The 25,597-nt window shown below is 44.8% G+C and overlaps 1 protein-coding gene across 10 annotated transcripts in view; it reads left to right on the top strand.

Moving 5' to 3' along the window:
- TMEM170A (transmembrane protein 170A) overlaps window positions 1–25,335 on the top strand; it is a 49,484-nt gene extending 24,149 nt beyond the window's left edge. For 2 of the 10 annotated variants that reach the window (XM_034940739.3, XM_034940737.3), the window contains 2 exons: window positions 16,751–16,852; window positions 20,893–25,335. In XM_034940739.3, the coding sequence (XP_034796630.1) occupies window positions 16,753–16,852; window positions 20,893–21,023 (231 nt within the window). In that variant the 5' untranslated portion in view covers window positions 16,751–16,752 and the 3' untranslated portion in view covers window positions 21,024–25,335. Of the gene's footprint in view, window positions 1–3,493; window positions 4,099–4,122; window positions 4,335–5,058; window positions 5,146–16,750; window positions 16,922–20,892 lie in introns of those variants that run through there. The other 8 variants (XM_034940735.3, XM_034940734.3, XM_034940733.3 and 5 more) reach the window with 7 other exon arrangements.
- The last annotated feature ends 262 nt before the right edge of the window (window positions 25,336–25,597 follow it).

The following is a 25,597-nucleotide window of genomic DNA, read 5'->3' as shown; positions in this document are numbered from 1 at the left end:
GTGGTAGGGAACTGGCAGGAGGAAGCTCGAGTGCAGTGGCGCGATCTCAGCTCACTGCAAGCTCCACCTCCTGGGTTCACACCATTCTCCTGCCTCAGCCTCCCGAGTAGTTGGGACTACAGGCACCTGCCGCCACGCCCGCCTAATTTTTTTGTATTTTCAGTAGAGACGGGGTTTCACCGTGTTAGCCAGGGATGGTCTCGATCTCCTGACCTCATGATCCGCCCGTCTCTGCCTCCCAAAGCGCTGGGATTACAGGTGTGAGACACCACGCCCGGCCTTTTTTCTTTTTGAGACGGAGTCTGGCTTTGTTGCCCACGCTGGAGTGCAGTGGCTCCTGGGTTCAAGCAATGCTCTTACCTCAGCCTCCTGAGTAACTGGGACTACAGTCACACACCACCATTCCCAGTTAATTTTTTCTATTTTAGTAGAGATGGGGTTTCACCATGTTGCTCAGGTTGGCCTGGAACTCCTGAGCTCAGACAATTTGCCTGCTTCAGCCTCCCAAAGTGCCAGAATTACAGGTGTGAGCCACCGCGCCCGGCTCAAGAGAAAATTCTAATAAACAGTCTTGCTAATGTTCTTGAATTAAAAGGAAAATATGGGTTGGGTGTGGTGGCTTATGCCTGTAATCCCAGCACTTTGGGAGGTCGAGGTGGGTGGATCACGAAGTCAGGGGTTCGAGACCAGCCTGGCCAAGATGGCAAAACCCTGTCTCTACTAAAAATACAAAAATTAGCAGAGCATGGTGGTGGGCACCTGTAATCCCAGCTACTCAGTAGGCTGAGGCAGGAGAATTGCTTGAACCCGGGAGGCGGAGGTTGCAATGAACTGAGATCGTGCCATTGATCTCCAGCCTGGGTGACTGAGCAAGATTCTGTCTTAAACAAACAAACAAACAAACAAAAATGGAAAATATGTATTTTGCACACAATACTTTTGAGTGTAAAATAGGTTAATGACCGGGTGCAGTGGCTTACATCTGTAATCCCAGAACTTTGGGAGGCTAAGGCGGGAGGATTGCTTGAGCCCACAAGTTTGAGACCAGCCTGGGCAACATAGTGAGACCCTGTCTCTTAAAAAAATTTAAAAACAAAAAAGCTTTAAAAAAATCATTTTCTCTGCAAATACTGAAGGTGTTGGTACATTGTCATCCAGCCTTCTTCATTTGGCTACTGAACCATTTGATTCTCATTTCTTTGTAGGTGACCTATAGATTCCCTCTGTTTTAGGAATTTCTTTTTTCTTTCTTTCTTTTTTTTTGAGATGGAGTTTTGCCCTTGTTGCCCAGGCTGAAGTGCAATGGCAAGATCTCGGCTCACTGCAACCTCTTCCTCCCAGGTTCAAGTGATTCCCCCGCCTCAGCCTCTTGAGTAGCTGGGATTACAGGCGCCCGCCACCACACCCGGCTAATTTTTGTATTTTTAGTAGAGACAGTCTTCACCATGTTGGCCAGGTTGGCCTCCAACTCCTGACCTGGTGATCCACCCACCTTGGCCTCCCAAAGTGTTGGGATTTCAGGCGTGAGCCACTGTGCTCGGTAGAATTTCTTATTTCTATCTTTTTCTTCTTGTTCTATTTATTTTTCTTTTCCTTTCTTTATTATGATTAATTTGGTGGAGCAACGCCATTTATTTCCAGGGCCAGCATTGGATATAGCACAATTATGGAAAAAGGCTGTCAGCCACTGTCACAAAAAAATCCTACAGAATCTGAAATGCCAACAAGAAGTCTAGCTGCGCCAGAAAATACCTGTGAATCACAGGTTTTTCCATTTCAACTTATATGACAAAAAGTTTCAGCTTTAATTATTTACTAAGTTCCTGAGCCATCTTTAAATTCTTTTGGGGTTTTTTGTTTGTTTATTTGTGTGTTTGTTTTTTGAGACAGCGCCTTCTTCTGTTGCCCAGGCTGGAGTACAATGGAGCAATGATAGCTCACTGCAGCCTTGACCTCTGGGGCTCAAGGGATCCTCCCACCTCAGCCTCTGGAGTTAGCTGGGACTATAGGTGTGTGCCACTACACCCGACTAATTTTTGAATTTTTAGTAGAGACAAGGTTTCCCTATGTTGCCCAGGCTGGTCTCAAACTCCTGGGCTCAAGCAATCCTCCAGGCTTGGCCTCCCAAAAGTGTTGGGTTTACAGGCATGAGCCACCTTGCTTGGCAGATTGGTGAATTGGTCACTTTTTAAAAAGATTTTAAAAGGTATGATTTATGTAGCATAAAATTCATTTATTTTAACTGTACAATTCAATGATTTTTAAAGAAGTTTTCAGGCTGGGCACGGTGGCTCACGCCTGTAATCCCAGCACTTTGGGAGGCCAAGGCAGGTGGATCGCTTGAGGTCAGGAACGAGACCAACATGGATAACATGGCAAAACCCTATCTCTACTCAAAATACAAAAATTAGCTGGGCCTGGTGGCACGCACCTGGAATCCCAGCTACTGGGGAGGCTGAGGCAGGAGAATCGCTTGAACCAGGGAGGCGGAGGTTGCGGTGAGCTGAGATTTCGCCACTGCACTCCAGCCTGGGCAACAAAGTGAGACTCTGTCTCAAAACCAACCAACCAAACAAACAAAAACATTATTATTCGTCACAAGCCTCTTCATCACCTGGAACCTTGTGGACATTACTTATCCTTGATAACTTCCCTTCCAGAACACTATTGTTAATGGCTGCTATGGTCTGAACGTGTTGCCCCAAATTCATGTCCTGAAACTTCGTGGGAATGCGATAGTACTGAGAGGAGGGGCCTTTAGGAGACGATTAAGTCAGAAGAGTGGAGCCCCCGTTATGGGATTAAGACCCCTATAAAAGGGATTTGGAGAGTGGGCTCCCTTTGTTACCATGTGAGGACGCCCGGGCGGTGCTATCAGTGAGGAACGGGCCGTCCTTAGACATGGAACCTGCTGCGACCTTGATCTTGGACCTCCCAGCTTCCAGAACTGTGAGAAAATAAATTTCTGTTCTTAATAAATTGCCCACTCTCAGGTACTTTGTTACAGCAGTGCAAACAAACTGAACATTAGCTTATTCCTTTTTACGATTTCTCTGCCTTCATTTTAACAGGCTTTCTGAAGGGAGGTGAGACAAAAATGTGTGATCCACGAGGACAGGAAATCGAGACCATCCTGGCTAACACGATGAAACCCCGCCTCTACTAAAAATACAAAAAATTAGCCGGGCGTGGTGGCGGGCGCCTGTAGTCCCAGCTACTCGGGAGGCTGAGGCAGGAGAATGGTGTGAACCCGGGGGGCAGAGCTTGCAGTGAGCAGAGATCGCGCGGCCGCACTCCAGCCTGGGTCACAGAGGGAGACTCCGTCTCGAAAAAAAGAAAAAAGTGTGATCTAATTTTATTGCTCTGAACCGAATCTCTGTACATTTTATTTTATTTAAAACTAAGTCGAGCTCTATAGAGGCTACATAGCCTCCCTCCCATTCTGGTCCCACACCAGCCTTTGCATGGGCTCTTTCTACTATCAGCTTTAAATAGAGAACGTTCTTGTTCTGTTCATGAAGGTTTCATAAATGCTGGAGTCCAGTCATAACTAGAACTTTACATATCCGTTCCATCACTGTATTTTTCCAGATCCCTGGTAACTCCATAGCGCGGCTCTGTTGGGGCGCATGCAATTCCCTACTTTCTCACAGGGGGCGCTGCAGAGAAGGGCAGAGCAGAGCGCGCGGTCCCAGAGCGCGCCGTCCAGGAGGGGGCGCGTCCGTGGGGCTGTGTCTCTGCGAGCCCTGCGCAACGTTGGGGGCGGGAACAACCCCTGGCCCTGCGCCCGAGCGCTGCGGCGCCTTGTGATTGGAGGAGGCAACGGTCACTTGGCAGCGCCGTTGGGATTGGGGGAAGAGGACCCCGGCTGGAGGTGACGCTGAGGCGGCGAGGGTGAGTCGGCGCCGGCCGCTGCCGCACTTCGGGCGCTCGTCCCTCATTTCTCTGTGGTGAATGGCGACGGGATGGAGCGCGAGGGGAGCGGCGGCAGCGGCGGGTCGGCCGGGCTCTTGCAGCAGATCCTGAGCCTGAAGGTTGTGCCGCGGGTGGGCAACGGGACCCTGTGCCCCAACTCTACTTCTCTCTGCTCCTTCCCAGGTACGGCCCGCCCCGCGCCTGCGCACTGCGCGCCCCGCCGTCGCCTCTGCCGGGCTGTGGGCGCCCCGAGTCTGGGCGGGGTCCCGGGTGCGCAGCCTGCTGGCGGCGTGGGCGCTGTCCTCCGGGAAGGGGGCCGTGCTGCTCGCCCGGAGCCCCTTTCCCCATCACTTCTTCGGCGGTCCCTGAGGCGGAGCCCCGGAGTCCCGCTGGGCGTGAGATGCAGAGAGCGGCCGCAGGTGGGCCCGGGGCTGGAGGGCGCTCGGCCGCCACCCGAGCGGGTCTTGGCCTTGAGCTTGCGAGCGCCTCAGGTTCAGAGCTGCACCCCACGAGCCCGGGAGGCGGTGGTCCCCGCCCTGCCTGGGTTGCCCCACGGCGCCCGGCCTCCTTCGAGGGGTCTCGGAGCGGCCCGACCGGGCTGAGGAGTCAGAGCTCGCGCTCCCCTTGCCCGGGGGCTGCAGCCCGGCCCCTCCGCGCAGGCGCTCGTTCGCTGATCGCGGGCGCCTGGGGCTAAATCCTCCCCCTCCGAGACCCGCTCCGCTTTCTAGGAATCTTTCCCAGACCTGGTGCCACCTGTTGCTGGGTCTCCCACTAAGCCTTCGAGATCTTTGGCACAGCTTCCTTTGAACTCTTTCTCCCCGCTGCAGCTTGAGCTGGGCCTGCTAGGAGGGTTGCTCAGAATTCTAATGCCAGGAAGAGCGCACCGTGCCCTGAAAGCTGGAGGGAGGAGAGAGGCTTCACCTGGGAAGGAGGAGAAAAGCTTTGAGGGGGGGCACAGTTATTTGTGTGGACCTTGAAAGGCAAGAAGACTGGGGCCCGTGGCCCTGAAAGGGGAGGTGGGGCTCCCAGCAGAGAGAACTGAGATCTTCGTAAACAATGAGGGACCAGAGCAGAGGGAAGGAGGACGAGATTCCAGACTCTAGTTCCAAACAAGGCATCTGTGATTTCTCATCCCCTGGGCAGCGACTGCCAGGCGCCGTTCAGCGGACACCTGGGACTTGCAGTGTTATGTGCCCAGGGATTTTCCCGGACGGGATTGTGAAGTAGCGGGTAAGGTCATCAGGCAGGTTGGGGTCAGAAGCAAATGTTTGCTTGTGGTCATGCCTGAAATGAGAATCTGGCAGCTCACGTTATTTCAGAAGGTGCTGGGATCACTTTTGACAGTGATATCAAAAAATTGATGGTATTCTGGTGACCCTGTGTGAAAAATGAAATGTTCGTGCAATCTGGAGGCACTACTGGGACCAGATTAATCTTTGTTTCCTTAATTTTCCCCTTTCCTGAAAAATGTCAAGCCTGCCAAACAGTTGAGAGAACAGTATAACAAATACCCATGTACCCTTTACTTAGACTCAGTAATATTTTGATTCTTTGGCTTTCTCTTTCTCTCTCTCTGCTCTCTTTTTCTCTCTCTATATATATAACCACATGTATTACATACGTATCACACTTAGATGTAGGTCACATGTCCCATTTCAACTCGAGTCATTCAATAGGAAGTTGCAGAAGTCGTAACACTTGCTTGATGCCTGATAATATGTATCTTCTAAAAACCATTTTCTATCCATGAAACCATATCACATCCAAGAAACTGAACATCATAGAATAATGTTACCTAATGTGTGGGCCTTGTTTACATTTCCCCAATTGTCCACATAGATTTTTTTCCTTAAAAAATATATATATATTCCATGATCTAAGGTTCACACATTGCATTAAGTTGTCCGTCTCTTTAGTTTCATTTAGCTAAAACAGTTACTTCCTTATTTGAATTTTTTAAGGTGGACATTTTGGAAGAGTCCATGTGAATTGTTTTATAGACTGTTTTACAATCTAGGTTCATTAGATTGTCTTCATGATTAGATTTAGATTAAACATTTTTGGTCAGAACGCTACCTACCTAGGTGACGTCCACTCACCAGTACATCACATCAAGAGACACTGAATGTCAGCCTGGCTCAGTGGCTCACACCTGTAATCCCAGCACTTTGGGAGGCTGAGGCAGGCGTATCACCTGAAGTCAGGAGTTCAAGACCAGCCTGGCCAACATGGCAAAACCTTTTCTCTACTAAAAAGTCAGGCGTAGTGGTGTGTGCCTGTAATCCCAGCTACTGGGGAGGCTGAGGCACGACAATCTCTTGAACCCAGGAGGCAGAGGTTGCAGTGAGCCAAGATTGCGCCACTGCACTTCAGCCTGGGTGACAGAGCGAGGCTTTGTCTCAACAAAAAAAGAGACATTGAATGTCAATTTGTATCTTCATTGATAATACTAAGTTTGATCATTTGGTGAAGATGGTGTCTATGAAAACTCTACTGTAAGGGTATCTGCATCCTCTCTTTACTACCAAGTTTGATCATTTGGTGAAGATGGTGTCTATCAGAACTCTCTACTGTAAGGGTTCCTGCATCCTCTGTTAATTAAACGTCATATGTAGGGTCATAAGTTGGAACTGAATAGTCTGTTGAGTCTCTGGCTTTTAGTTCCCTTTCATTAAGAAAAGATTGAGATAAGTGGATTTGGGATAGGTTTAATACATCACAGTAGGTAATCTGTAGCCATGTGAATTGTTTTAGTTTCAGAACTTTTTTCTGAAAATATTAAACTTCAGTATGTTCTTGAGTTTATGATTACTGTTATGGGTATGTAACTTGTGATGTCGATTACCAGAGATCGTTTATTCAGTAAGTATACATTTGGCCAAGTGCCAACTCTGGTCTGGTGTTATGAGCAGGTATGAGGCATAGCTCTTGACCCCAAGTAGATCAGAATTTGGTAGTAAACACATAACCTCCCTGCTGTGTCTCATCTTTAGCAGGAATAATGGGTGTAATAAATACATGAAGTTATATCCTATTTGAGACACCAAAATCTGCTTAACAGGAGTTGCATTCATTGTCCTGAATCTGTTGTATTGATATTTTGGCCCCACAGAAAAGGTTACTTGCAGTGTATGCCAACTCATTATGGAAGAATCATTGTTCTGAAGTATTCTGACATATTTATGTATACGAGGAAGTACTGAATTGATTTTTTCTTTATTACCTGTATTTGCAGTTTAGCCATTTACCTAAGGAGGGTTAGGTAGACATCTAAATGACTAAATTGGCCGGTTGCCGTGGCTCACGCCTGTAATCCCAGCACTTTGGGAGGCCGAAGCGGGCGGATCATCTAAGGTCAGGAGTTCAAGACTAGCCTGGCCAACGTGGTGACACCCCATCTCTACTAAAAATACAAAAATTTGCGGGGCGTGGTGGTGCATGCCTGTAATTCCAGCTACTCGGGAGGCTGAGGCAGGAGAATCGCTTGAACCTGGGAGGGGGAGGTTGCAGTGAGCTGACATCATGCCACTGCACTCCAGCCTGGGCCACAGAGCGAGACTGTCTCAAAAATAAATAAATAAGTTTAAGTAAATGGCTAAACTGCAAATGCAGGTTAAAATTTTTTCCTTTATTGTTGTCATTTTTAACAAACCTCAAAACCAAGAAACTGATATCTTTATCTTGTATCAAGAATGACATTCATCTTCAGAAGATACAGATTTCACTAAATCAGTGTCAAATTAGATCTAGTGATAATTAAAAACCCAGTAATGTTTTTGTGTCATCCTTGCAGGAATCAAGACTGGTCACACTTGGACCAGTCATTTATTCATTCACTCAAAAAATATTTGCTCAGTGTTGATTGTGTGCCTATTGTTTTCTAGGCACCAAGTCAAGATGCCATAGTAACAAAGCAAAGCCCCTTCCCACGTGGAACTTTCATTCCAATGGGGAGAGAGAAAAACAAAACAGCTGGTGGTGAGGGGCCTGGGAAGGGGCAGGGCCTGTGTGGTGGGGGTGGATTGCTGTTTGCTGTAAAGTGATGGGGAGGCCCTGGATGGTGATGATATTGGAGTCAAAATCTGAAGAAAGTGAGTAATGAGCCAACAGCTACTTGGGGAAGAGCATGTGTTCTAGGCCAGGGAGCAGCAGATTCAGAGGCCCTGAAACAGGAGCTTGCAGAAGAAACACTGAGGAGCCCAGGGTGCCTGGAGGGACTGTGTCGGCAACGCACAGAGGAGGAGGGGAGGGTAGATCCTGGAGGGCTCTACTGGGGAATTTTGAACAGAGATGGGATGATTCTGACTTTTTTAAAAAGTGTACAATCCAGTGGTTTTTAGTATATTTACAGAGTTATACAACTATCACAATTAATTTGAGAATATTTGCATCATCCTGAGAAGAAACCTTTGTACAAAGAAGAAACTTAAGAAACTTACCGGCTTTGCATGGAGAGTAGATGGAAGGCCCCATCAGGACAGACAAGGTCTGGTCAGGCTAGGATGCAGAGACCACTGAGGTGAGGCAGGCCAGGGGCACACCGAGGAACCAGGGAGGAGCAGGCAGGCAGTATCCAGAGAGAGGTGGTTGACTACAGTTGGTAGTTCAGTGGGCACATCATCTTGTTAGGGAGGAGTAGAGAGGACAGTTGGACCTCCAGGCAGGGAGGTGGGGTTTGGCAAGAGAGGGTGCAGGGCTGCAGGCTGATGGGTGATTAGTATCAAGATAGCCCAACTTCAGCATGGAGTTGCAGGACTACGTAAGACTTTTTTTTTTTTTTTTTTTTTTTTTGAGATGGAGTTTCGCTCTGTCCCCCAGGCTGGAGTGCAATGGCGTGATCTTGGCTCACTGCAACCTCTGCCTCGCAGGATCAAGTGATTCTCCTGCCTAAGCCTCCTGAGTAGCTGGGATTACAGGCAGACACCACCAAACCCGGCTAAATTTTGTAGTTTTAGTAGAGATGGGGTTTCACTGTGTTGGCCAGGCTGGTCTTGAACTCCTGACCTCAGGTGATCCTCCTACCTCGGCTTCCTAAAGTGCTGGGATTACAGGTGTGAGCCACCACGCCCTGCCAAGACTATATAAGAGTCTTAATCCCCAGAAGGACTCATGTGGTCTGCTTAGAACCCCAGCTTCAGATGAACTGGCTGTGTTGACCCAGTTGTTCACTGAAACACAAGATGAGAATGGGGCCAGCTGGAAGGAGGGCTGAGTACTGAGCCTCATGCTGCCCACTTGGCTCAGGTTCTTTGCATTGCTGCCATTTGGGGCCAGGTTGGTCATGAGAGGCCTTGGTTGGGAGTTAGGTGACTCTGCTGTGGAGGTTAGAGGCCAGGGAGCCAGCCATTATAGACCGCTTTTGTTAATACAGAATCCACTAGAGGATTCTGCTGTGTCTGTTCTTTCACTGCAGGATCTCTCTGAATATGTATCTTAAAGATATGTCTGTCTAGGCTGGGCACAGTGGCTCATGCCTGTAATCCCAGCACTTTGGGAGGCCAAGGCGGGTGGATCACCTGAGGTCAGGAGTTCGAGACCAGCCTGGCCAATATGGTGAAACCCCATCTCTACTAAAAATACAAAAATTAGCTGGGCGTGGTGGCATGCACCTGTAGTCCTAGCTACTTGGGAGGCTGAGGCAGAAGAATTGCTTGAACCCAGGAGGCAGAGGTTGCAGTGAGTCGAGATCACGCCGCTGCACTCCAGCCTGGGCAACAGAGTGAGACTGTCTCAAAAAAAAGAAAAAAAAAGGTACGTCTCTGTAAAAATATATCCTCAAGGAAATCCTCAAATATCTTTTAGGGTAGGGATCTTAGTCTTTTTACTGATATGTCAGCATATAGAATGAGATCAATGTATATTTATTTGATCAGTGATTAACCTCTTAGTGTTTTTATGTCTCTGCTATTGCTACTGTAATTAATTCCACAAATTTAGCAGCTTAAAGCCATACAGATTTTATTGTCTTACAGTTATGAAGGTCAGAAGTCCAAATTGGGTGTGTGTGGGCTAAAACCAAGGTTTAGCAGGGCTGTGTTCCTTCTGGAGCTTGTAGTAAGAACTTTCCTTGCCTTTTCCAGCATTTAGAGGCCACGTACATTCCCTGATGCTTGGCCTGCTCCTCTTCTTCATAGCCAGCGGCATAACATCTTCAAATCTCTCTGACTCTTATCTCCTACCTTCGTCTTACAAAGACCCTGTGATTACATTAGACCTAACTGGAAAATCCAAGACAATCTCCTTTTGGAAGATCCTTACTTTAGTCACCACAATGTCCCTTTTCCCATGTGGGTTAATCTATTCACAGGTTTTGGAGATGGAGATGCGAACACCTTTGGGAGCCCATTCTACCACAATGCTTAATCTCATTTTCCAATATCATATTGTATTACAGATTAATTACCTGATTTACCTTCACCATAGGGAGATGATGTGCCTTTAGCTGCCAAAGTAAACAAAGCCGAAGTAATATACTTGCTTTAAAGCAGTGAACAAATAAATACTGTAAGATATGTAGACAAAGATTTGAGAGAGTTTTGAGCCAGCGAAATGAAAAGTACTGTATGACAATCGATAAATAGCTATTAAATAGATGGCAAATTAAGGTGCAGTAGATTAAAGGGAAATCACTTAGTTTTTTAAAAAGCGTTTTAGATCCAGGTTTGCCTTTGCTATTTAGAGTCCTGTAATAACCTCATGTGAAAGTGTTTTATAAGCTGTACTCCTCTACTCATCTATAATAAAACCTTTTTTTCCTACTTGAAATGACTTTAGTGATGCTATATAAAATACATAGTGAAGGAGCTAATTGATGTGGCTCAGGGTTGTAGGGGGTGCGGTGTGCCTCCTCCCTTTCTCAGAACCTCAGAGAGGTGTTGGCCTGCTGTGTATGCTGAACGCTGTTTACAAATTGGCCTTTAAGCTTTTTGGAAAATTGAGATGTGGGTTGGTGACTTAGCAGGCCTCCTGGGGCAGGGGCTGTGCTCCTAGGGAAGTGAGGATAGGTGACATTTTTGTCTCAGCATGGGCCGCCATAACAAAATACCACAGACTAGCTGTCTTAAATAACAGACATTATCTCCTCAGTTCTGGAGGCTGGAAGGCTGGGATTAGGGTGCCAGGATGGTTGGGTTCTGGTGAAGACCCTCTTCCTGACTTGCAGATGGCTGCCTTCTCACCATGTCTTCACATGGCAGAGAGAGAGAGGTATCAAGAGATTGAGAATCTCTTCCTCTCCTAAGACCACGGTCCTGTAGGGTTTAACACAGGAATAGTAGGGGCACATAATTCAGCCCTTAGCACTTGGATGGCATACCTGTGTTCCAACCTGCTTTCCTGGAAATTACCAGCTTCGTGTGTTTCTGGCATATTAAGGCTTTGCCTCCCAGTTCAAGGCCTCAGTGGTTCTGCGGCAGCTGGTAGGAAGCCAGGCTCCAGCAGTGCCTTGAGTTACTGCAGAAAGCAGAGCTTATCTCTAAGACTCTGGCAGCTCCAGCAGAAGCCCTGGATAGCAGGGACCCAGGGCTGATCTCAGGTCAGTATGGGGCAGACAGCAGCCAGGTGAAGATTGTTCTGAGTTCTTGGAGGCAGGTTTGCATCCCATTTGTCCACTTTGGACCAGTGAATTCCTGATGCCATCATAGAATTTTCTGTAGACTAGGTGTTGGCGTGGTCAGAGGATCAGATTGATTTGGGAGTGGCACGTGAGGACTCGGGATAGAAGATGGTCTTTCTGCTTTGGAAGGGAAGCATGGTGCTGTGTGGGGGCTTGGGGATGAGCTGGCGGTGGGTGGTGGACAGGGGGCCTCAGCTGGGAGGCCAGGCCACTCTTGACTGATCCAGGGGCCACAGTAGCTGCCCAGGCAGGAGGGATTTGTGTGGGCGCCAGAGCTCTGGCAGGTGCACATTTGTTAGGGAGGAGCAGTATCCAGATGCAGGCACTGCCCCCTCTGGAGCTGCTGCCAGCCAGGGAGGGTGCGTCTCTGGGCAGCGAAAGGCAGGAATAGCTCCTGGCCTAATGGCGGCTAGAAGGGAAACTGCAGGAGGATATGGGTTTGTTGTGGAAGAGGTGGGGGCTGAAACCCTGAGGACCAAGAATCCTGCCCTCAATTTCTGATTGACATTATTGACTAAGGGTGACTTTTTTCATAGGTGGAGCAAGACTCCTGAGTCGCCAGGATTACAGGCTTGCGCCACCCCACCTAGCTAATTTTTATATTTTTTGGTAGAGACGGTTTCGCCGTGTTGGCCTGGCTTATCTGGAACTCCTAACCTCAGATGATCCACCCGCCTCAGCCTCCAAAGTGCTGGTATTACAGATGTGACCCACTGTGCCCGGCCTCATTTGTTATTTTTAATAAGCATTGAGACCTAATTGGGGCATCCTTGATGTTTTCACCGAGAACCATTTATCCAAAACAAGACCTGAGCACTCTCACTGGAAGTGTTCAGAATATGCTCTGAATTGAAGCTTTATTAACTCAAAATGAGCAAAGAATTTGAGCAGTCATCTGTGACAATGCCAAGGGTGGGTTAAGGGGATTTGGCTCCACCCCTATCTCCAATAGCCCCTTAAATCCAGCTTCTCAACAAGATTAAGAAGCCTGTGTAAAGGGAATAAAAATACCTTCATAAAACTGTGGTTTTCATTGATCTGGGGGAAAAAACACACACACTAACAGTGTGCTTACAGTGCTAATACAGCTTCAGTAAAGCTTCTGGTCCTCCTCTCCTCCCCCTTTCTAATCCCCTCAAGCGGATTGATGCCCCTGACTGGTCTCTTTTAAATTGTTTATCCCAATAAGCTCATTCTTCCTGAGCAGTTCTTGTGAAAACAAAAGCTTTGTTTTTTCTTACCTTTTTTTTTTTTTAAAGTCTAGCTCTCTTACCCTCGGCTCATTGCGACCTCTGCCTCCTGGGTTCAAGCGATTCTCGGTCTTCAGCCTCCTGAGTAGCTGGGATTACAGGCATTTGCCACCACGCCCGACTAATTTTTACGTATTTTTAGGAGAGACAGTGTTTCACCATGTTGGCTAGGCTGGTCTTGAACTCCTGGCTTCAAGTGCTGGGATTACAGGCACGAGCACCATGCCTGGCCTATCTAATAAATATTTATTAAATAAACATGCTCAGTACATAGACGCATTTCCACATGCGTGTTTATTGTGTTTGTTTTCTCAAAAATAGGATCTTATTCTACATGCAACTGGCTTTTGTTACTTCACAATGTGGCTTGGGCATCTTGCCCCTTCAGTATATATACATCTGTTGCTTTTTTTTTTTTTTTTTTTTTTTTTGAGGCAGTGTCTCGCTCTGTCACCCAGGCTGGAGTGCAGTGGCGTGATCTCGGCTCACTGCAAGCTCCGCCTCCCGGGTTCACACCATTCTCCTGCCTCAGCCTCCCAAGTAGCTGGGACTACAGGTGCCCGCTGCCTTGCGCAGCTAATTCTTTGTATTTTTAGTAGAGACGGGGTTTTACCGTGTTAGCCAGGATGGTCTCAATCTTCTGACCTCGTGATCTGCCTGCCTCAGCCTCCCAGAGTGCTGGGATTACAGGCGTGAGCCACTGTGCCCAGCCCATCTATTGCATATTTTAATGGGACTTTGTAGTATTACGTGGGTGCACAGAATGTGTTTTCCAAATTCTGCAGTGATAGCCATGCAGGTGACTTCTAGTTTTTGCTATTATGGACAGTGCTGTTGGGACCTTCTTGTTACCTCTGTCCTTGCCTACCTATGCTTTTCTGTGGGGTGTATCCCCGGAAGTAAAATTGTTGCAGCAAGGGCCATGCACATTTGACTTCCAAATTACCCTGCAAAAAGGTGGTTTTCCAGTTTGTATTCCAACTAGGAGTGTCAGGTGGGGCCTGTGGAATAATGTTGTGACAACCGTTACTGCTCAAAACCTATACTGGCACTTTAGATCTTTTGTTAAGTCCTTAGTCTGGTGTCAAATTCCCCAAAGGGTTTCCCTCATCTGTCTTTATAGCTTTAACTGTCATTGCTCTTTTTTTTTTTTTGAGACGGAGTGTCATTCTGTCTCCCAGGCTGGAGTGCAGTGGTGTGATCTGAGCTCACTGCAACCTCTGCCTCCTGGGTTCAAGCGATTCTCCTGCCTCAGCCTCCCAAGTAGCTGGGACTACAGGCGCCTGCCACCATGCCCGGCTAATTTTGTTTGTGTGTGTGTGTGTGTGTGTGTGTGTGTGTGTGTGTGTGTGTATTTTTAGAGAGACAGGGTTTCACTATGTTGGCCAGGCTGGTCTTGAACTCCTGACCTCATGATTAGGCCACCTCGACCTCCCAAAGTGGTGGGATTACAGGTGTGAGCTACCACGCCCGGCCATCATGGCTCTTACAAAGCCTCTGTGCTTTGGTAAAGCCCGTGGTTTTTAATCAGGGTAGTTTTGCCCCCTTGGGGACATTTGACAATGTCTGGAAATATTTTTGGTTGACACAACTGGGAATAGAGTGCTGCGGGCCATAGGTGCCCCTCCATATCCTACAGTGCACAGTGCAGCCCCCACAATGAAAAGTTATCTGGTCCAAATGTCAATAGGGCGGAGGGCGGTGGTCAAGAAACCCTGCTGAGCTAAGCTCTTCACTGATCTCAAAAATCACTTGCTACTTACCTGCCTCTAGCCAAGGATGGACAGTGGGTTTTATCTAATGTGTCACCGCCAGTCCCTCCCTGTGGGTAGCTGGAGAGCTACCTTGAGGATTCTAAGGCCTTGCCTTGGGTTCACTGGGGGGAAATGCTACATGGGCCATTTAACAAATTGTAAAGTCACATTCCAGCAGGATGGTTTTGTTTTCTTTATATGGGTGCCTCATGCATAGTTTTTCATACATAGTTGATGATTATATGTATCTTAATGTTGCCTGAGTTACAGACACCTTAAGAGCGATTAGAGTTCTGTAGGAGCCAGCTCTCCTAACCTGCACTGCTGTTTACCTGCCATTTGTCTTCAAGCCAAACATTTATATTTTCTGGTATTTATTTCATATCGTAAAGAGCTTTGAAATCCTAATAGGAGGTGATGGCTTGATATTTACTGCATTGTCTTTCAAATGATTGTGGAATGAATATAATTGTATAGCTGTCCATTTTAGAAGACTGAGTGATCGAAAGGTCAGGAAAGATCAACAGGCATTGATTGCATAGTACCGTATCAATTGGCTCTTTGGCTTGTGCCTCTTATGGGGGAATTATTTTTGTTTGGGTTTTTTGGTTTTTGGGGGAGTTTTTTGAGACCGTCTCACCCTGTTGCCCAGGCAGGAGTGCAGTAGCATGATCTTGACTTACTGCAACCTCTGCCTCCCAGGCTCAAGCAATCCTCCCACCTCAGCCTCTCGAGTAGCTAGGGCTACAGGTATGCAATACCATGCCAGGCTAATTTTTGTATTTTTTGTAGAGACAGGGTTTCGCTGTATTGCCCAAGCTAGTCTCAAACTCCTGGGCTCAAGCGACCTGCCCACCTTGGCCACCTGATGTGTTGGGATTACAGTCGTGAGCCGCCGTGCCCAGTTATGTTCGGGGACATTATTTAGGTCAATTTTGAAATCTAGATGAACCTTTTTTTTCAGTTTGAGGGTACAGAGATTGGTCAGCTTTTTCTGTGAAGGGCCAGATAGTAAATATGTTAGGCTTTATGGGTCATGTGGTCTGTGTCACTGTTACCAACTTTGCCCTTGAAGCTGGAAGGCAGCCATAAACAATACTGAAATGAAAGGGCATGGGTTGAATAAGTATGTGTGTACAAAACTCTTGTAAATGGTTTCAGATAAGTGTGTATGTATAAAAGTATGAATGGGTTCAGATAAGTGTGTAAAAAACAGGTGGTGGGTCTGTAGGCAGTAATTTGTTGAACACTCTAAAACCGTCAATATTTGGATATTTGACTGATGAACCCTACTTTGCAAGTAAATGATGTTGAAGGCCGGGTGCGGTGGCCTCACACCTGTAATCCCTGCCCTTTAGGAGGCCAAGGTGGGCGGATTGTTTGAGCCGAGGCATTCAAGACCAGCCTGGGCAACATGGTGAGACCCCATCTCTAAAGAAAATACAGGCCAGACGCAGTGGCTCATGCCTGTTATCCTAGCACTTTGGGAGGCCAAGGCAGGCAGATCACCTGAGGTTGGGAGTTTGAGAACAGCCTGGCGAAACTCCCACTGCACTCCATCCTGGGCAACAGAGTAGTGAGACCCTGTCTCATAAAAAAAGAAAATACAAAAAAAAAGAATTTTGCCAGGCGTGGTAGCGCACATCTGTAGTTCCAGCCACTCTGGAGGCTGAGGCGGGAGAACACCCAGACCTAGGAGGTCAAGGCTGCAGTGAGCCATGATGGTGCCATTGCACTGCAGCCTGGGTGACAGAGTGAGACCCCGTCTTTAAAAATAAAAATTTTTGACTGGGCGCGGTGGCTCACGCCTGTAATCCCAGCAGTTGGGAGGCCGAGGCGGGCGGATCATGAGGTCAGGAGATCGAGACCATCCTGGTTAACACGGTGAAACCCCGTGTCTACTAAAAATACAAAAAATTAGCCAGGCGCGGTGGCGGGTGCCTGTAGTCCCAGCTACTCGGGAGGCTGAGGCAGGAGAATGGTGTGAACCCAGGAGGCAGAGCTTGCAGTGAGCCGAGATCACGCCACTGTACTCCAGCCTGGGTGACAGAGCGAGACTCCGTCTCAAAAAAAAATTTAAAAAAATAAAAATTTTTCAAAAAAAAGGAAAAAAGAAACGGTGATGAAAATGAAATGACGGGTATGATGAGTACCTTCTGCAATGATTGTCCTGGGAAGGGCAGTGATTCACAACTTTTCTTTGTCTTCCCTCATAGAGATGTGGTATGGTGTATTCCTGTGGGCACTGGTGTCTTCTCTCTTCTTTCATGTCCCTGCTGGATTACTGGCCCTCTTCACCCTCAGACATCACAAATATGGTAGGTTCATGTCTGTAAGCATCCTGTTGATGGGCATCGTGGGACCAATTACTGCTGGAATCTTGACAAGTATGTTAGACATTAAAATACCAGTCAAAAATGTTTAATATGACTAGTCAATTTCAGGACCTATTCTAGAAAACATATCTGAGTAGGATGAAGGAAAGAGTGCCTTTTAACTGCAAGTCCAGACAGGGTCTCCCTATGTCACCAAGGCCGGAGTGCAGTGGTTGCAATATTGGCTCACTGCAGCCTCGACCTCTTGGGCTCAAGTAATCCTCCTCCATCAGCCTCCCAAGAAGCTTGGACTACAGGGGTGTGCCACCATGCCCGGCTAATTTTTTTTTATTTTTTGTAGAGACAGGGTTTCGTCATGTTGCCCGGGTCTCGAACTCCTGAGCTCAAGCAATCTGCCCACCTTGGCCTCCCAAAATGCTGGGATTACAGGCGTGAGCCACTGTGTCTGGCCCAGTTTTTTTAATGTATTGATTTTTTTTTTCCACCCCTAAGGTCCTATTACTTGGCTAACCTCTTTGACTTCTTGAGTCAGATTTCATCTCAGTGGCTTCAGGGAAGTCATGTTAAACTTTGTGAGATATATCTCGTGAGAGAGGCCACCAGCAAGAGGAAAATTTATCTTTTTGGAAGCTACTTCTCTTCTGTGATCAGCTATCACTTGAGCATTGGCCCTGCAAGATGGTTGGTGAATTACTTCCACTCATGTGGGTGTGGTTGCTGTAAAGATAGAAGACAAATTTTGATGACAAGAATTCTTTGCCAGGTGTAGTGGCTCATGACTATCCCAGCACTTTGGGAGGCAGAGGTGGGAGGCTTGCTGAAGCCTAGGAAATTGCGACTAGCCTCAGCAACATAGCAAGACCCCATCTCTACAAATAAAAATAAAAAATTTAGCTGAGTGTGGTGGTGTGTACCTGTGGTTCCAACTATGTGGGAGGCTGAAATGGGAGGATTGCTGGAGCCAGGAGGTCCAGGCTGGGCTGCAATGAGTCGTGATCACACCACAGCACTCCAGCCTGGGCCACAGAGCAAGACCCGGGGGAAAAAAAAAGAATTCTTGCTTAGAAAAGTACCCGATTAGTGCTCTAGTTATTTTTTTCCCCTTAGGACTTTCTGAATAAGAATTGGAGTAACATGATGTTATGAATTATTTTCAGGCTTGTTTTTGGGGCGTTTGGTTTGTTATGGCTTTTGCTTATGGGATAAGACACAGTTACAGAAATGAGAACAATAAGTTTAAATCATTTCAAAGCTCATGCATAAATATAAATGTGTATTTTATATAAACTGAAAATTGTAAGTAATTAAAATGTAAAATCCTCCATTTTCTCATCCCTAAATAATAGCCACAGTTTACATCTTGGTGTGTATTTCTTTTTTTAGGTATAGATGTAAACATAAATACATTTTTATAATATAGAAATGTAATATTCCTACTGATTTGTAACTTTTTTTCACTGTGAATTGAAACCTTAGCATCAAGCAGAAATCGCCCTCTATGTCTTTGACTTGAGGTGTTTTTTTTTTTTTTTGAGAGAAAGTGGCCTAGTTTCTCTGTGTTCTAACTGTATCACCTACTGCTGCTTTGGAAACCCTCTGCCCCAGGATGACTGGCTGCTAGGGCCTGTCTTTGTTCCTCAGTAAAATAGGGGTAATACTACCCAACCTCATACCCTTGCATGATTGAGCTAATGTGTATATGATGTAATACCTGACACATAGTAATTGTCGAATAAATGTTGTATTCATTTCTGTCTTTAAGGCTCTATGAATAGTCTGTTCCCTTTCCATTTGCTGCTCCCTTGGATATACTTTTTCCTTTCTTCGCTTCATTATCCCAATCCCACTTTAGGGCCCAGTTCAAGTTCCTTAAGCTTCTTTCTATCCAACCCAGTGTTTCTTGTGTACCTAAATTTTGGAGGGGCCCAATGAAACATGTCTTTCAGATGTTAGTAACAAAATGTATGCATTGCCAGTGGAGCTGGGCATTTTAAATCACTAAATGTTCAAGGCAGCCAACCTTTGGTTAATATTGTTCTTTCTTCTTGTTAAAATATGTTAATATACCTTCACATCACATTTGTGAAATGTGCCAGGCATGGTGGCTTATGCCTGTAATCCCAGCACTTTGGGAAGCCAGCTTGGGAGGATTGCTTAAGTCCAAGAGTTCAAAACCAGCCTTGGCAACATAGTGAGACCCTGTCTCTACAAAAAATAAATAAATAAAATAGCCAGGTGTGGTGGCGTGTGCCTGTAGTCCCAGCTGCTCGGGAGGATCACTTGAGCCCAGGAGGTTGAGGCTGCAGGGAGCCATGATCATGCCACCGCTTTCCAGCCTAGGTGAAAGAGTGAGACACTGTCTCAAAAAAAAAAAAAAATTGTAAACGTGATTGAGACACTGTATGTTATTTTGCATTATTGCAAATCTGTTTCTGTCTTGTGTCCCCAGCTAGATTCCAAGTACCTTGAGAATAGCGATCATACCTTATAAAACACAGAAGTGTTCTGCAGATGAAAATTTGAGTGAATGAACACGCTATGACCAAGGAGAATTTTGTTTGGAGCATTTTGTGGGGAGGGTCATCTGGGAAATCTGGATCTATTCTTTTCTTTTTAAAATTTGTATTATTTATTTATTTATTTTTATTTGAGAACAGGGTCTTGTTCTGTCACCCAGGCTGGAGTGCAGTGGCATAGTCACAGCTCACTGCAGCCTTGACCTCCCTAGCTCAAGTGATCCCCCTACCTCAGCCACCCAAGCAACTAGGATTACAGGCACGTTCACTACACCCAGCTAATTTTTGTATTTTTTGTAAAGACAAGGTTTGGTCATGTTACCCAGGCTGGTCTCAAACTCCTGGGCTCAAGCGATCCTCCTGCCTCGGCCTTCCAAAATGCTGGGATTATAGGCTTGAGCCACTGTACTTGGCCGGTTCTTTTTTTTTTTGAGACAGGATCTTGTTCTGTTACCCAGGCTTGAGTGCAGTGTCGCGATGTCAGCTCACAACAACCTCCACCTCCTGGGTTCAAGCAACTCTCCTGCCTCAGCCTCCCGAGTAGTAGGGATTACAGGCACGTGCCACCACACTTGGCTAATTTTTTGTATTTTTAGTAGAGATGGGGTTTCACCATGTTGCCCAGGCTGGTCTCAAACTCCTGAGCTCAGATGATCCACCCATCTCGGCCTCCCAAAGTGCTGGGATTACAGGCGTGAGCCACCGTGCCCGGCCGGATCTATTCTTTTCAAACGAATGAAATGTTAACTTTCTTGGTACACTTTCTTGGTATAATGCTGAACTCATATAGTAACTCAAATGGGTATCTGCATAGATACAGGGGTTTTCGTTTTGTTTTTCCAATTTGCAGGAAATTATAGTGACTAACGTAATAAAAACAATCAATGACTTGGGAGACAAAGGAATCCCTGAGTATCTCTCCTCTCATGCCCTGTGAATGAGTAACAACTTTATGGCTTAGAGTCCTCCTGTCTTCCCTTTTCACCCCTCTATTCCCTCCTCCATCCATTTCTTGAAGGGAACTATGAGTGTGATAGAAGGTGGAGTGGGGATTCCCTGTGGCCTGAAACATTTCTTGCTTAGTCTAACTCAAAAGATTCTTTTTCATTTGTTACCAAAAATGTATTAGGTCCCTGTTGAAGGCTAGGCATGGGGTAACTGGTAGGGGAATACAGATATTTTTGAGTTCATAATCTGGTCATGTGGGAATTGCTATCTTTGTGATTTTGATTATTTCTTCCAGATTATTTTATTCAATAAATCTAGGAGACTCTGGGTTTTAAGGAGTCAGCATCTAAAAGTGATCTTGCAAGCCATGCAATGAATACTCAAAGTGTAGAGTAGTCCACAGAAAGAACAGGGAAAACCTAACATTTCTGTAAGATTTAAATTTCAGTATAAAATCTGGAACATTCTACTCACAGTAGTATTTTAAATGTTGTATTTTCATGAGTTTGTTAACCTTCGTTTTTTGTTTTTGTTTAACATTCTTGCATTTTAAATCAGGTGCAGCTATTGCTGGAGTTTACCGAGCAGCAGGGAAGGAAATGATACCATTTGAGGCCCTCACATTGGGCACTGGACAGACATTTTGCGTCGTGGTGGTCTCCTTTTTACGGATTTTAGCTACTCTATAGCATACATCCTTATGCTGAGATGTTGAACTTAAACTTTACGGAATCCTCCAAAAGAATACATTATGGAGTGTAGTGTTTTCTTAGTTCTTCAAAGGGAAGCAACTTGGATGAACAGGAACATGAAGGACAACACATCTCAGCCTTTTCTTCATTTTGAAGCTCCTAGAATTGAAGACTTATGTGGACTCCTATTGTTCTCAACCAAAACAAGTCTTTTGGCTTTCTTTTTTGTAGATATTTAATTTAAGCAGTTTTCATGTGTACCTTTACCCAAGCCAAGTCAACAGTGTCTCTGGGGTGGCATCCTTTGCACTGAAATTTACAGTATTCTATGAGATGTCGCATATTTTGAAGAAACCGTGGAAGATACTGGTTTATTTCAAAAGAGCAGAGTATGTTGTATTAAAATCTTATCTAATCTTGATTAAAATTTGGCAAACTCTTTTCTTTGCTACATCTTAGTGACAATAAATGCCAAATAGGTTTTGGTTGAGTATAGTTTTGAAAACAAATTTGGTGAAATAAAGCAGGAAAAAAAATTTAAGTATAACTCAAGTAGTGGCTTTGGTTCCACTGTTTATAAATAAAAAGTAGATAATGAATAATGTGACATTTTCTGGACAACTGTCTTGACCTCTGATTAAGATATTTTAAGAGATGTGAATTTGTTATTTTGTATGTTTTATCAAAATAAGCTAGCTAATTTAGACTTTTTAGATTTTCTGTACCACCTTTCCCTATCACTTTTAATTCTCTTAATTTTATTTCATTTAATTGGAAACATACATACCCTATTAAATGGCTTGAGTTGGAAATTTTAAGCCAGGTTTGTTTGGACATTGAGGCACACATAAGATACTTTAAGCATTCTGACATAGTTTTTCTTAGTGACTTTGGTATACTAATGACCCTTGAGAAACTATAGAAGCGCATCTGAAACTAGAGTTAGTGGTTTTTGGTTTTTTAGCTTAATGTGTTTACCTAGTGGTAACTCTTCAGCCCACTTTTACAGTATTGGGTATCAACTCCCAGAAAGTGCCTAAAGTTTAATGTTCAGATATGTACCCACTCTCCCCTTTACATTTTTATTCAAAAGAATTTATATCTTTAAAGAGATTTAAATATCAAGAGTTTTTTTAAAACTTAATTTTAGCTATTTAAATTTATTCTACTGCCTAACTTTCTTTTTCATTAAAAGGCCTGAAAACTGTGACTCTTTGAGAGGGAAAGAATCGCAGAAATTAAGTATTTAATGTGATCCTTTCCACCTAAACTGTTTTGTATGGAATACAATCAGTGTGGTGGTAGTGGTGGTGGTGATCTGCAAAATAGTTTCTGGTGATTAAATCTGACTTTTTTCTTTTTTTTTTTTTTTTAATGAGACGGAGTCTCACTGTGTTGCCCAGGCTGGAGTGCAGTGGTGCAATCTCAGCTCACTCCAACCTCTGCCACCCGGGTTCAGGTGATTCTCCTGCCTCAGTTTCCTGAGTAGCTGGGATTACAGGCACCTGCCACCGTGCCCGGCTAATTTTTGTATTTTTAGTAGAGATAGATTTCACCATCTTGCCCAGGCTGGTCTTGAACTCCTGACCTTGTGATCCACCCGCCTCGGCCTCCCAAAGTGCTGGGATTACAGGCGTGAGCCACCGCGCCTGGCCATAAATCTGACATCTTTAAAGGAAAGTTTTCATTGTGAGATTAAGGCTTAACAGCCCATGAGGTCATATACACATGAACGTATCTATTGCATTTAAAGCAATACGCACTCTGGCTTCTGATTAAAAATAGCCAGGAGGAGAGTCTCCGAATCTACTGTGATTCTGGAGTCTGCCCAATTTGGAAAAAAAAAAAAAAAAGAAAAAAGTCAGGAGGACCAATTTGCCAGGGAAACTCATAGAAAAGAATTACAAAGACATCACAAAAACTGGACATATTCTTTTGACTAATTAGACCACTTATGGCTGGGCGCAGTGGCTCACACCTATAATCCCAGCACTTTGGGAGGTCGATGTGGGAGGATTGCTTGAGCCCAAGAGTTCAAGACTGGTCTGGGCAACATAGTGAGACCTTGTCTCTACTACAAAATAAAAAAAATTAGCTGGGCGTGGCCTCAGCTACTCAAGAGGCTAAAGTGGGAGGATCACTTGTGCCTGGGAGGTTCAGGCTGCTGTGAGCCAAGACCACGCCACTGAACTCCAGCTTAGGCCACAGGGCAAGACCCTGTCTTAAAATAATATTACTAATTTTGGTAATTATCAAAACTATAGTGACATATACACGGGCAGAAACTTATAAGTAGAGTTGTAATGCAGCCAAATATTCTTACAAATTCCCTAACAAGAAGCTCAAATCTTTCTCACAGGCAAATTGTAAAAATTCTAGTTTTTTGTTTAAAGAGCTGTGATTTTCAAAAGTATCCCTTCAGTTTAAGAAATCTGGGGAATTGGTAACTTTTCTTATGGGAAATGATTGCCATCATCTCTACTGAAGGATGCCTCTTACTGAAAAATGTCTTTTGAAGGAGTTCTTGCCTAAAGCATTCTTTGGAAGTAATTTCATACACTAAACATATAGACCAGTAGTTAGTGGGCCCCTCCTCTTAAACAGTAACTTTTGAAGTACTGATACATGATTAAAATGTTAGATATTTTTCACTGGAGCTAAGACATAAAATTAGGGCATTTTGAAAGGTGTATTTGTTTCTGTTTCTTGTTTGATATATTTTGGTTATCTACTCTTTTAAAAAACTAAACGTATAAAAGGTATCTTCAAATTACTGAGTGTTTCATCCATCCCAGTAGGTGAAGTATTCTCCAGTGAATAAATCTATATATATATATAGATTTTAAATAGCTTGAGCGGTGTAGCTTGAAATGTTTTCAGGGAAAGACTATTTGAATCATAAGGAATAGCTTTGATTTTCTTTTTTATGTCTCAAATATAGAATTATTTGGGGGTGGTCACTCAGATGGAAGAATATTGGCAATTGTGTTGAACATTTTACCTTATATAGTTTTGAGAATTTTTGCCAAAAACTGATTTCTTAGAAATATCCTCCCCCAGCTGTGCTTTGGTTTTTTGGTTTTTTTGTTTTGAGACGGAGTCTTGCTCTGTCGCCCAGGCTGGAGTGCAGTGGCATGATCTCGGCTCACTGCAAGCTCCACCTCCCAGGTTCACGCCATTCTCCTGCCTCAGCCTCCCGAGTAGCTGGGACTACGGACGTCCACCACCATGCCCAGCTAATTTTTTGTATTTTTAGTAGAGACGGGGTTTCACCGTGTTAGCCAGGATGGTCTCAATCTCCTGACGCACCTCCACCTCCCAAAGTGCTGGGATTACAGGCATGAGCCACCACGCCCGGCCTATGCTTTGTTTTTTAAAAAAAAAGAAATGCAAGAGAGGGAGGGAGGCAGCCTCCTGACCATAAAAGCTGATTTCTTGATTTTTTTTTCTTTTTTTTTTGAAATGGAGTCTTGCTCTGTCTCCAAGGCTGGAGTGCAGTGGCATGGTCTCAGCTCACTGCAGCCTCCGTTTCCTGGGTTCAAGTGATTCTCCTGCCTTGGCCGCTGAGTAGCTAGGATTACTGGCACCCGCCACAAGGCCCAGCTAATTTTTGTATTTTTAGTAGAGACAGGGTTTGATTATGTTGGACAGGCTGGTCTCAAACTCCTGACTTCAAGTGATCCACCCGCCTCGGCCTCCCAACGTGATGGGACTATAGACATGAGCCATCGTGCTTGGCCTTCTTGATTCTTGAATACGGGGTTTTGAGGTGAAAGCATTTCATGAAAACTTAAGTTCATACACAAGAGCATCATGAATATTCTAAAAGAGGTATCTGTGCTTTTTTTGTGACCACAAAATATTACTTCTTATGAAATGTTTACACTAGGTGAGGAAAAGTTCATTAATTACCTTTAAACCGTTCCTTATTTTTTTAAAGATTTTAAATTGTATTTTGGCTTTTGCCTCCAGTATCCTTTCTGGTTGCTCTGGTTTGAATTAAGTTCCTATTATGCTGCAGCACATATCAACCTTCCCTAAGTAACCATTTCCTGGAATGTGAAGCATCGGTGCCATTAGCAGACCATATGCAGAAATGTCATGTACTTGCATTTCTTTTTTGTGCACTCTATAAGGCTGGTTGTGACTCAAATCAGCTTAACTTTTTATATTATGTTATTTCACTAACTGCTACAGTCAAAATGATCAAATCTTTGTACAATAGAAAATTATTTAAATTTTATTTTTCTACTGACATTTCTAATTCTAGTGTAAATGTTTATCAATAAAAAATTACTTTCAATTCTGAGTTGGAATTATATTTCTTTTTGGTGGCTAATGAGTTTAATCTTTTGTAATAAAATTGACTTCAGTTTTCATTTTTAAATAACTTAATATCTAGCATGTGTAACTTTTTTTATGTTCTACTTCTTACTAATTTATGACAAAATTCTTGTTCAAAGTTGTGATTAAACCGTACTTAACATGTGAACTTGAAATTCTTACTAACTCTACTTGCTGGGCCATATATTCCCATCAAGAAACTTTTGTTTGATTCTATGCAGGAATAG

The sequence above is a fragment of the Pan paniscus genome, chromosome 18 (genome assembly GCF_029289425.2).
Source record: "Pan paniscus chromosome 18, NHGRI_mPanPan1-v2.0_pri, whole genome shotgun sequence".
NCBI lineage: Eukaryota > Metazoa > Chordata > Mammalia > Primates > Hominidae > Pan > Pan paniscus.
The sequence above is the reverse complement of the archived record's forward strand: the minus strand, read 5'-3'. Positions and strand labels throughout refer to the sequence as shown.